This window comes from Ciona robusta, chromosome 1 (genome assembly GCF_009617815.1).
Source record: "Ciona robusta chromosome 1, ASM961781v2".
In the NCBI taxonomy this organism is placed as follows: Eukaryota; Metazoa; Chordata; class Ascidiacea; order Phlebobranchia; family Cionidae; genus Ciona; species Ciona robusta.
The window spans coordinates 12,597,040-12,609,537 of record NC_143235.1 but is presented as its reverse complement, the minus strand read 5'-3'; the positions used below and the strand labels follow the sequence as shown (position 1 = coordinate 12,609,537).

Sequence of the window (12,498 nt, the reverse complement as noted above, 5' to 3'; positions counted from 1 at the left end):
GGCATAGGGTGCATGAAACAGAATAATCGTGTTTCACTATATTTATGGCTGATACTTTAGACAATCCACTGCCATTAAGCCTCTTGCCCAAGGACACATGCGCCCACAATGGTGGCAGATAAAAGCCCTAAACCCATTACCTCTGGGTTAGAGACAGACGTGAACCAGCTGTGCCAGGCGTGGGACACATTAGCTAACTTAATCTTACCCAATCCATCTACTGCCTCGGAAATTGCCATTCGCTGCAGGTCGTTTTCGACGACAGAAAATCCTGACATCAGATTAACTTCAACTATAGAAGCCTCAGTAGGGGAACCCACTTGTTTGGATATTGTTAACTAAAAAGTAATAGATGAAAAATTATAATATTTAAAATTGGGAAAGAAAACGTTTTTTTTTAATAATAGGAAAAAATCGTTTTTTTAATAATGGGAGAAAATATTTTTTTAATAATAGAGAAAAATATTTTAATAATTTGGAAAAAAAATCATATGATAAATTCTGTCAATCTAGCCCTGATTTCCGGTGTTCATGAAATTGGATGATTGTTGAAATGAGATTTTAGGATCATTGTTTAAGAAAATTAAAGGATAACATTTTGGTTCCATACCCACACACAATAACACATAAGTACTGTCAAATCTAAAAAAGCACTTTCAAAGAATTATAAAACCGTATCCTCACAACTCCTATAGACTGTTGTTAAATGTTTAAAACACGATCGGGATTTGGATACTGTGTGCTAAAGGTGTCCATCTTACCCCACAAAGCCCTCAGTAATATATATATCAAATATTTTTTTACAAAACCATATTTTCACAACTCCCGCAGACAGTTGTAAACACGATCAGGATATTTCGATAATGTGTCCTATCTTACCCCACAGTCAGTGGCGCAGCCAGAAAAAAATAAGGAAGGGGGGTTTTAATCAAAAAACTTTCAAAAAATTGTTTTTTTTAACTTTTTTTTTTTAAATATTTTTCCTATAAATTTTTTTTTTTTGGTTTAAAAGGGAGGGTCGCGACCCCCTAAACCTCCCTGGCTGCGCCACTGCCCACATTACTATATCTACCAAACATTTACCCGAAGCTTAACTGGCAATTCCTCAGCCACCCTACCATCAGGTGAAGGAACAAAATCTACTGTATGGTTGATGTTGAAATGGCAAGCACCTTCAGCAGATGATGTTCGGTAGATACATCGGTTGGAGATTATGCCTTCGCCACTTCCTGTGTTAATTTTTCATTGCATTTATTTCATATTTATTGTATTTATTTCATAATTTCATGATTAGAACTGATATTAAATAACAAAAAGAAAAAAAATATTTAAAACGAAAAGACAGAATATAACAACAAAAACAACGGTCCGTAAAACACGCTTACAGTTAAAAATATATTTACATTTAATTGGAAGAAAATACGATTAAACAAAGTAAAAATAAATAAAAAAGAAACCCACTAGGTTAAAAGATACTTACAGTTAAAAAAATATTTACATTTAATTAATAATGTTTGACCGCTACACCTAGCAGACAAACAACAAGCCATGTTTGATTAAAAAAATGGGTAAAAAAGATACCTACCAAGTTAAAAGACGCTTACAGTTAAAAAACATTTACATTAAATGTGAAAAAAACACGGTCGCTACACCTAGCAGACAAAAAACAAGCCATTTACGATTAAAAAAATATATAATACCAGATATATGTGCTCTAATATTGCCACGTCCAATGATATGTGCTGGTACCTCTACTTCTGTACGGAAACCAACATTCTGACCATCTAAGTTCATGATATGGTCACCTGAAGGACTCCATGCTACGTTAGGCGGTCCACGCAATTGTATTCTTATATTGACATCAGCAGATTGAGGTTGCTATGTTGGAAATGGAAATTGAATGTTAATAATTTTTTATAAATGAATGAATGAATGAATGAATGTAACCTGCTTTATCATTGGTGGCCGAAAATGACGATCATTATAAAAACACTTTTTGCCAGCCTATGAATGGGTTGGAGCAAGGTTTGAAACAAAATTGATATATAGTAGGGTGGGAAAAGATGAGACACTGTTTCATTCTATTTTCTCAGACCATTTAGCAGTTCTCAAAAAACATTTAAATAATTACATAACCATATCCTCACGACCCCTATATACCATTGGTAATTGTTAAAAACAGGATCAGGATATTGGGTACTATTTGCTTAAGGTGTCCCGTCTTACCCCAACCTACTATATGTATAATGCAATTTTCATCTCAATTGTTCAAAAAATGTTTAAAAATTTTTTTTAAGTAATAGGAAAATAAGTTAATATATTGTGTACTGACCACTTGGCTGACCCAGGCCATGTATTCAGCAAGAGCTTGTAATCCAACCACTGTGTCTTGCGTCGATCTAAAAGCACCAGCTTCGTTACGTTGACTGATCAACCATAAAGCAATAGATCTTGTGGTATCAAGGTCAGATTGTTGTACTGAACAAAAAGCAAGACACTTAACAGCAATTTTCCAAAGCAGTAGGCACTAATGAGTACTTTAAAGTCGCAGCCACACATTAAAACCAAATATTTCACACGCTAAGTAACAGGTACTTAACGACAATTGCTCCAATCCAGTGGTCACGGATGCGTTATCCAAATTATCAGTCATACATATAAAAAATTAACAAAGTCCAAAAAAATATTCACCCACAAAGTAGCATACTTAGTAACCCATAAGCTGGCACGAGGTGTATGAAACACCCAATTTCATTGCCCTAAATAAAGCAAGTTACATTCTTTCCTTCAATTAACACACATGGTTATTCATAAACCATACACAATGTACTTCTTAGCTGTAATAGGATTTCCATAAAAATAGTATTATTTAAAAATGAAAAATATCGTTGTTGCTGGCGTTTTTTATAACAATTGCCGTTGCCTCGAACAAGAATATATAAAAAAATTCAACTCTTAGTTGTAATAGGATTTCCATAAAAAATAAATACTTTCTTAAATTTCCTAAAAATAACTGAAAAATACCATTGCTGTGTCGCCGTTTTATAACAACTGCAATTGCTTTGAACAAAAATACATAAAAAGTCCAATTCTTAGCTGTAATGGGATTTCCATAAAAAAATCTTAAATTTAAAAAAAATAAATGAAAAATACTGTTGTTGTACCTTTTTTATTTAAAAATAATAATTTTGCTGCTGTTTTATAACAATTGCCATTGCCCCAAACAAGAATTTATAAAATTCTAATTCTCATTACATTCTTAGTAATAGAGTTTCCATAAAAATTTTTGTTTTAAATTTTCCTAAAAATAAATAAAATATACCGTTGTTGTTGCTGCTTGCCAGTTTAACTTGTGCAAGGAGAGCATAAGCTGATGTTTCAACGTCTATTGCTTGTGGTCTCCTCACGTACCAATAATCGTGCGTGTCTGTCCCTTGTATATCACTGTGGCTATGGGCTTGCCAATGGACGTAGGAGTTGTCATCTAATTGTTGAAAACCGAGAAGTCTGAGAATTTAATATTTATTTAAGTTTTGTTGCCGCGGGGTGTATTATAAGTGTGTTTAAATATATTTGAAAAATTTTGACTTTTTTTTAATGTATATTCAGATAACCTATAAGTGACCACTGGGTTGGAGCAATTGTCCAAGGACGCATACCCCCACAATGGTAACAGTGTCGGGACTTGTACTCATAACCGTTTGGCTAGAGCCAAAGTCTGTAGCCCAGGTGCATTATAATGAAAAAGGTGTTTTAGTTAATGTTTGCACTCACAGAACACCTAAGAATATCTCAGCATATGTCAGATGAAACGGTGGCCCTTTAGGATCACAAAAAAATGCCGGAATATCTATTTCACATTTTTAGTACTTGGACCTTTAATATATTGACTTTTTAACATGGCAATGGCATTGGCCACGAGAGGACTGAGAAAAAATCTTCCGTCGTGGTATTTGATTAATCGTCTAATTCCTAAATCAATAATTTTATCAACCCTTTGTACAAAAAAATACGCCGAGATTTAAGAGGCAGATTTGTACCTATACGACAACAGGCAGAAAAATATCCAAGATGGCGGCTGCTATGACTTATGAATCGAGAAACAATATTACCTTTGATTTAATTCAATTGTAAAGGCAGAAGACTGGTCATGCAGAGCCATCGCATATGTTAATATAGAAAGTCCGTACGGTCTTTGGAAAGCTGGATGGTTGCGATTATTTCGCAAATAATTTATCGCTTTATCTCGTGACTGTTGGATCTGTTGGTTTACTCCGCTGCAATTGATTCTCTGTGCTTCAATCAGTGTAACAAGTACATAGGCTGTGAGTGAATATCGCCCTCCAACTGCACCCTGTAACAAATATAGTTTTATTTTTTTATTTTTAATACAAATTTATAAAAAAAATTAATTAAAACAATTTTTTTTTTCATTTTAATTTTTAATAAAAAAATTTATTCACTAAAATAAATTTTTCTTTTTTAAAATATTTTTTTATATGTTTAAAAAAATTACATTCATTTTAAAATGAGATATGTCAAATTATTATTATTTTAGCAACTTTTTAAAATTGTCACTAAACTACGTTGGAAAAAAATTTACTATATCATTTTTTTTGTTAATTTTTTTTGTTTATTATTTTTTAATTTTCTCACATGCATTTCTCTGTGAATAACCGGCGATCTTTCCAAGAAATAGCCTTCCTGATGTTGCTCACCTACCAACCACTGCAGTGATCGACAAACTGGGGTCAAATCCATCTCTGTGAAGTAAACCTGTGCTTGTATGAAGACTCTGTCCACATAGGCATTAAGCCTTTTAAGAAAAAAAAATGATTTATTTTTTCTTGAAATTTTCGTGCAGAAAGAAAAGGGTTTTACAGCATTTAGGTTTGTAGAAAAAAAAAATTATTTTGTCCTAAAATTTTCGCTTAGAAAGAAAAAGTTTTAGAGCGTTGTCCTTGTAGGGAAAACATATGAATCTAAATTGCTTTATCCTTGCAAGTCACAAAAACGACAGTCGTTATAAAACAGGTGTTTTGTTTCATACACCTCATGCCTGCTTACCAGTTACCATGAATCTAATTTTCTCTATAGTTGTTTTCATGCCGAAAGAAATTTGTTTTAAAAAATGGTACCTGTGCCAGTTAAAAATTGTTCATAACTGGCAAAAACACCCAAAGAAAAATATATGGGTAATCAAAGCAAATCTTACCAAGTGCTCGGTCTGTAATGTGAAAACACTGACCAAGCTCTCTTTCCAACTAAGTCACTTCTGTACCTCATCTGTTGGTTGAAACCTGGGAGGTTGGTCATAGTTAGGATAGTGGGTATAAATGAATGTTACTTACTTTACCCTCACGTGGCCTGAAAGCAATAGTTTTATAACACAAGTGTTCTGTTTCATACACCTTGTGCCAGCTTACAAGTAACCATGTATGTTACTTTGTTGGTGATTATTTTTTAGGATTTTTTTTATTTTTTTTATATGCTGTAAGCTTGGTTTTATAGTGATGTATGCTTGTATTTGAGTGACTGCTAAAACAGTTTTTTGAGATTCTATTCTCAAACAATATTTTTTAAATTTTACCCTTAAAAAAAGTTTTAAAAAATTAATTTAAGCGGGCACGAGGTGTATGAAACAGAACACCTGTGTTTAACGATTGTCGTTCCCCGGCCATGTGGAGATAAAGCAAATTACATTCATTCATTCTTCACTAATGTGTGCTGAGATACTTTAGTAATACCCCTAAAAAAATCCCTAAAAATGTTTCGTTTAAAGATAAAGCAGGTTCCATTCATTTAAGCATATGTGCCTGAGGTACATTAGCAATAATAAAAAAAAAAAAAAATTAGAATTAAAAAAACTACAAACCATCCTCCATTCGTCTAATAGATTGTTCATAACGTATTGAACCAGGCGCCATTTTCCCCGTTGTAACAAGGAACATATGAGCGTATACATTTGGTCCAGTAACCAACATGCTTTGTTCCCCACATCCGTAAGGTTGCCTGCACAAGATATGTGTTACATTATTTACACACAAGCCATTACTAATACTTAATTTAAATTTAGACAAACAAAGATACTACAAAATAAAAGTATTTAGAAATTTAAAAAGAAATTGTATTAAAAATACGAATTAATTTGAAAAAAAAAAAAAATAATCACCCACAAAGTAACATACTTGTAACTGGTAAGCTGACACGAGGTGTATAAACAGAACACCAGTTTTATAACAATTGTCGTTTCCCGCCATGCGAGGATAAAGCAATTTGTTTTGAAATAAATAATGGGCATTATGTTATTAGCCTAATAGCCTTACCTAAAAATACTTGCAATGCTTCGAGGTTCTTGTGTAATTTGATTCACCTCAATGCTCGGCCCCATGTAACTTGCTGTAATCAAATATGAAAACATTAAATATAGTTCAGCACCCCACCAGGCTCTTAGCTTGATGAAGGTATTTTTTATGCAGTACAAAAGAAAGGGCAATCTTGGTCCAGTCACTAATTTAAATGAACGTAACTTGCTTTATCATCACATGGCCGGTAAACAACAGTCGTTACAACATTTTTTTTCCAACCCGGTAGTCACTAATCACCCACAAAGTAACATACTTGGTAACCTGTAAGCTGGCATGAGGTGTATAAAACAAAACACATGCGTTATACAAACTTCACTTTCCTGCCACACGAGGATAAGCAAGTTACATTTATTCATTCATTGAGTTACATACCATAAGCATAAATCCAGCACTTTCTTGATTCCAGATTTATTTGCTCCGGAAAATTAAGTCCAATCTCAATGCTTTGGTTTCCTGTGCTCAGGTCTATAGGGTAGCTATTATACGTATCCTTCATTTCACCAGCTGGCTGAAAATTTAATGGATAATAATATGTTAACATGAATATATGTAATGAATGTAACTTACTTTATCCTCGCGTGTCCGGAAAACGACAGTCGCTATAACACGGGTTTAACACCTCGTGCCAGCTTACGAGTTACCATGTATGTTACTTTGCAGGTGATTTTTTTTTTGATTTTTTTCATTTTTTTATGTATGGCTGATAATTTGGACAACTAATTAGTGACCACTGGGTTGGAGCAATTGCCGTTAAGTGTCTTGCCCAAGGACACATACGCCTACAATGGTAGCAGCGTCGAGCCTTAAACCCATTACCTCTGGGTTACAGGCAGGCGCGCTAACCACTATACCACGGCGTCGGTCATTAATTCTGTTGCTTTGTGGTTTTAACCCAGTGATCAGTAATATGTTGCCTAAATTATCAGTCATAAATAAACAAAAGTAAAAAAATGTAATCACTCACAAAAGAACATACGTGGTAACTCGTAATCGGGCATGAGGTGTATGAAACAAAACACCCATGTTATAACTTATAACCACTGTCATTGCCCCATAATGCGAGGATAAATAAGTTACAATCGTTCATGAGATAATAAATGGTGTTAAAACTTAATCTGCATAAATCCTTGGAGCTATTAAGTTTTGAGTTAAACGTCAGTGGCTGAAAAATAAAATCAGTGACACAATAGTTAAAAAAAAAATTTGTAAGGTGGCACGAGGTGTATGAAAAAGAACACCCTGTTATAACGACTGTAGTTCCTCACCAGCGAGAATAAAGCAAGTTACATGCATTTAATTTGCTTTTGTAAACAGTACACAAACACATACCTCTATTAGTACTTCCCTTCTAATGGAATCCTGAATTACATTGGTTTGGTCGTTAACTACTTTAAGTTGAATTGGTGACCTCCCAGTTAAAGGTATTAGTAGTGGTATAACTGTCAATGGCGCAGATGCAAAACCACCAGCTTCAATATTAAACGTCCCAAGCTGAGCCCATGTCCCTTAAAATAAAAGTTTTATCATTTTTGCTGAAAAAATCTACTTTCTATGTCCCCTAAAAATGAAAGTTTATTTAATTTTAAAAAAATCCACTTTTTTTGGTTTCTTAAAATGAAAGTTATCTTTTTTGCTGAAAAAAATCTACTTTTTTACCAATACAAAATCATAAAAAAATATCATAAGAAATAACTTTTGAAATCAAAAAAAAAAATTTGGATTTTTTTTGGATCACAGATTTAAATATTTCAAACTTTTAGAGGATTTTTATGCCCATGACCAAATCTAAATACTATATGCTGTTACCTGATTTAAATGTTGTACAAAATGTGTCATCTGTTTTAGCATGAAGTCGCAACTGTAATTAAATGGATATTTGACTTTTTACAACCTTTTAATGTTACCATGCATGAAATGCAGTAGCACAGGTTTTTGTAAAAAAAAAAACTGTTTGCTTTTTGTAAAAAAAAATGTTTGCGATATATAATTCATTGTTTCAGGAGAATTTATTTATTTCTCTATATTAAGGTATGTCAGATTAACTATAATAAAATCTTTGAGTCTATCCCTGATCTGATGCTTATAGAGTAAGTTGATTCTTATGTAAAGAAATACAGACCAGGATCAGGTGATTTATCCAACAGACAAAATTAAGTCCAACAAATTGTATATTAAAAGATATATATTTTGCCTAAATGACATCATGGATCTTTTATTCAAATATTTGTTTAATGTTCAGAAATTATCGTCAGTGATATTAGTTAGGTATTTTTTATTCTATGTGGGTGAGGTCTTTGTCAAGGACCTGGGATTTAGGCCAGATTTGGCTCATTACCCCAACACCCGGAAAGCCCATTTAAGTCCTTTGTGCTGGTGCCGCGACACCGCTTCGCAGTCAAACATGCGTTTTTCGCATCATTTTTTATCCTCGTATGAGTTTAAACACCTTTTAACTTTGGGTATGAATTTTAATAAATATTTTCAATAAAAAAAATTATTATAATAAATATTTTCTTTTCAACTTGGTGTATTATTATATTTTTGCTTTGATAGGACTTATATTCATTAGTTTGCTTACCGTGTAGTTGTTTTGTGCATTGTAGTTAAATATTGTTATTTTCAATTGAGCTTGTTCCAATTTACGGATCGAATACGGAAGATTAATTTGCACGAAAACGTCTTTGAAAACTTTCATCTCTTTCGTTGGTGCAATGCAAAATCCATCTGAAATTTAAACATTATTTTGAGTCCAAAGTGATGTGCAAATTTTTATTTTATTTTTTTTTTTTTTTTTATTTTTAACAGTTAGGAGAAAGAATATGCAAAGGGAACGCTACAAAAATACTTATTTTTCAACAAAACTCTACAAAAAAATCTTTCAATTATAATTTTTTCTTACTATAACTACTAATGTATTATGTATATGTTGTTGCTGCCAGGTGTATTATAAGTGTGAATAGATCTCCTGCAGTTGTCAGTTTTGTGCTCATAATGCGTTGAACTAGATGTAATAATTAAAAATGTGTTTTTTACGAATGATGTTTTTTTAAAGTATACACAAAAAATTGACATTTTAAATATAAATGTGTTTTTTTTTATATTATAAAGACAGTTTTATTCTCATATTCAAGTTTTCTGCATAACTTTTAAATACTCTACTGGGCTACCCATATTAAAATATGTATTACTATAACTAACCAAACCTTTTGAAAACAATCTGCTCACCTGGCGAGTCCTGCATACCAACTGCACCAACAACAAAAGTAGTGATGCTATCCCGAGCTGTCTTATAAGAAGTTATATGACCATTCGGTCGACTGCAAAAAGACAATATTAAGAATAAAGAAAACAAAATAGTCAAAATAAAAAAAACACAGTAAAGGTGGCTGTACACAGTATCCGCGTTCGAATTCACTTGCGAAGTCGTTTGCAAACTCATTTTCAAATTCCGCATGCGGCAGCGCAATCTGGACAAAACAGACGAATTCCGGATACTGTGTACAGCCACCTTAATTATTTTTTTTTAAATGGTTAAAATTAAAAAAAGGACTTTTAAATTAAAAAACAAAATAGTTAAAAAAAAGTTTTCTGTTTGGCTTTTAGAGAGCCTAATGAACCAAATCAGGGCTAAATCTTGTGTCTTGATGTAAACACAAAATAATTAAATTTAGAAAAAAATACTGGACTTTCTTTGTCAGGTTTTAAATTTTAGGCCTAATGTATATAAATCCTGTGCTTGCTGTAAAAATTGAAGTAAACACATAATAGTTAAATTTATCAGTTACTCTCAATGTAAAATTTTTATTTTTTATTTTTAAATTTTTCTTACATTCTGATCGTCGGCCACGATAAGCGTTCTTGGAAATTTGATCTTTCACGCCCAGGGTTGTTCACTACAGGTGGCAACGTGGCAGTTGTCGTGCTCATTGTTGTTGTTGTAGTTGTTGTTGTTGTCGTCGTAGTTGTTGTTGTAGTTGTTGTTGTTGCTGGCGGTGTTGGTCTCGAGGACAGAATAAACGGATTAGGGACAAATCTGTGGGCCATAGGTTGTGGGGCCATACCTAAAAATGTGTGGGCCATAGCTAAAAATGGAGGACGAGCGGCTTGTACAGCAAAGACGGGAAGGCGTGTTGGAGCCAAAGATTGTCCAAGGGATTGAACTGCTGGTCGGCTTACTTGGCTAAAAATGTAAAAAAAATTAAGACAGTTAGAGTTCTATTCTATGCGAGTGAGGTCCGACAGCGTTGTATGAAATGTGGGGATTCCTAATTAACAATGATCTAAGGGAGTCGTGAGAATGCGGTTTTATAATTCTTTGAAAAAAATACTAAGACAGTTAGAGTTCTATTCTATGCGGGTGAGGTCCGACAGCGTTGTATGAAATGTGGGGATTCCTAATTAACAACGATCGTCGTGAGAATGCGGTTTTATAATTCTTTAAATGTTCTATGTTTACTATCAAATAAGCCAATAAAGTTGAATAAAAAGGTGTCCCACCTTCTCCACTGTACAATATGTAGTAAATAAAAATGATCATATAGTTGACATAACTGAAATAGGCTTACCTAAGAATTGTCCCCTCTGGCTGTTCTCTGTAACAAAAAAACAAAAAGCTTAAAAAAGGATGTTAAATATAAATATATGAACAAAAATTCATTGTGAATTCAGAAGTTTAAATTTTTCATGTATTTATTCAGAATTTAATATGTAATCAGAAATTTGATTTTTTTAAATATATATTGGGAATTTAATGTATACAGAAATTTTGGTTAAATTAATTTTGCAGAAGATTTACTTTTTATGTTGTTAATTTTTGATCTCCGCTGTCATTATTCAAATAGAAAAATAAAAATTTATTTTATCAAGTTGTAATATTTCTCACACAAAATCCGGATGAAAAAAAATTCAAATTACTGAGCTACTTTAACCCTTTGGGGACGAGAACACATAGATACAAGTTTTCTGATCACGTTGTTAAAAATTTAATGACGTCATCAAAAAATCAAAATACAGTCTTGTAGCAATTTTTCCAAAGAATAAATGTACAATTAATTGTTTTTCACTAGCACTAACACCTGTGTTGATAGAGAGCTATACGAAAGTCAGTAAAAACTGGAAAATTTTTAAATATTTTTCGATAAAGGTTTAATACACCCCGAATGTTAATATGAATCACTTACACTTCGACAGCAAATGGAGACGAATCTCCCTGAAACGAAGCTCGTTTTTGAGCCACGCTTGCTTCTGCTTCACCTTCGTTACCAGAACTGCAAAAAATTTCGCTAAGTAAATTTTTTTTTTAAATTAATGTGCTAAAGAAATTTTTGAAATCTAAAAGCAATTTTATTGATTACCTAAAAATATTTTGGTTAGAGATTATTATTTTTAAACATAGTCGGTTTTAACAGCTACAGATATGCCAAATTACAAAATTTATTAATAGGACAGTTATTATGTTCAAACTAATAAATAAAAATGCCTGGGAAAAAAGAATGTAACTTATTTATCCTCGTATGGTGGGGAAATGACAGTTGCTATAACACAAATGTTTCATACACGTGTCTGCTTTAAATATTTTTGTTTTTGATATTTAATGCAAAGCTGAAAATTTAAAAAACTCGTAAGAAACCACAAGATTGAAGCAATTGCCAATGAGTGCATTTGTTATTAGCCACAAATAAACAAAAGCTGATTTTAAAAAAATTTTAAATTTGTTAAAAAAACTCTAATATTTTTTTTTTACATTTTTTTTAAATTGTTTTCTTTTTCGGCATAAAACTGTATGTTATTTAGTCCACCTACTTCTGAAGTGAAGCTTGAACACAGGATTGGTGAAACACCTCACAGCAACCAGGGTACTGGTCACCATAGTTAATACCACATCTTGCAGTTCGCATTTCGCAAGTTTCATTCACAAACGCGTCACGTTTACCATCACGCCGGCATTGCTGTAACTTTCGATTCAATGCTGTAAAAAATTAATTAGACCAACGCCGTGGAAAAGTGGTTAGTGTGCCTGCCTCTAGACCAGAGTTTATGAGTTCGATGCTCTTAAGATTGTGGGCATGTGTTAATTAACAGTTACATATATAGTAGGGTGCAGGAAGACAGGAAACCGTTTCCTTTTATT

The 12,498-nt window shown here is 32.7% G+C and overlaps 1 protein-coding gene across 4 annotated transcripts in view; it reads right to left on the bottom strand.

Moving 5' to 3' along the window:
• Positions 1-12,498, bottom strand: part of LOC149743356 (complement C3-like) — a 29,462-nt gene that overhangs the window by 4,150 nt on the left and 12,814 nt on the right. For all 4 annotated transcript variants that reach the window (XM_089875916.1, XM_089875914.1, XM_089875913.1 and 1 more), the window contains 19 exons: positions 12,171-12,336; positions 11,549-11,635; positions 10,934-10,960; positions 10,198-10,548; positions 9,594-9,685; positions 8,947-9,092; positions 8,175-8,226; positions 7,698-7,873; positions 6,741-6,876; positions 6,327-6,399; positions 5,876-6,012; positions 5,216-5,300; positions 4,657-4,816; positions 4,113-4,354; positions 3,323-3,507; positions 2,333-2,478; positions 1,701-1,878; positions 1,084-1,229; positions 209-338 (listed from right to left, as the gene is read on the bottom strand). In XM_089875916.1, the coding sequence (XP_089732042.1) occupies positions 209-338; positions 1,084-1,229; positions 1,701-1,878; positions 2,333-2,478; positions 3,323-3,507; positions 4,113-4,354; positions 4,657-4,816; positions 5,216-5,300; positions 5,876-6,012; positions 6,327-6,399; positions 6,741-6,876; positions 7,698-7,873; positions 8,175-8,226; positions 8,947-9,092; positions 9,594-9,685; positions 10,198-10,548; positions 10,934-10,960; positions 11,549-11,635; positions 12,171-12,336 (2,715 nt within the window). The remainder of the gene's footprint in view (positions 1-208; positions 339-1,083; positions 1,230-1,700; positions 1,879-2,332; positions 2,479-3,322; positions 3,508-4,112; positions 4,355-4,656; positions 4,817-5,215; positions 5,301-5,875; positions 6,013-6,326; positions 6,400-6,740; positions 6,877-7,697; positions 7,874-8,174; positions 8,227-8,946; positions 9,093-9,593; positions 9,686-10,197; positions 10,549-10,933; positions 10,961-11,548; positions 11,636-12,170; positions 12,337-12,498) is intronic.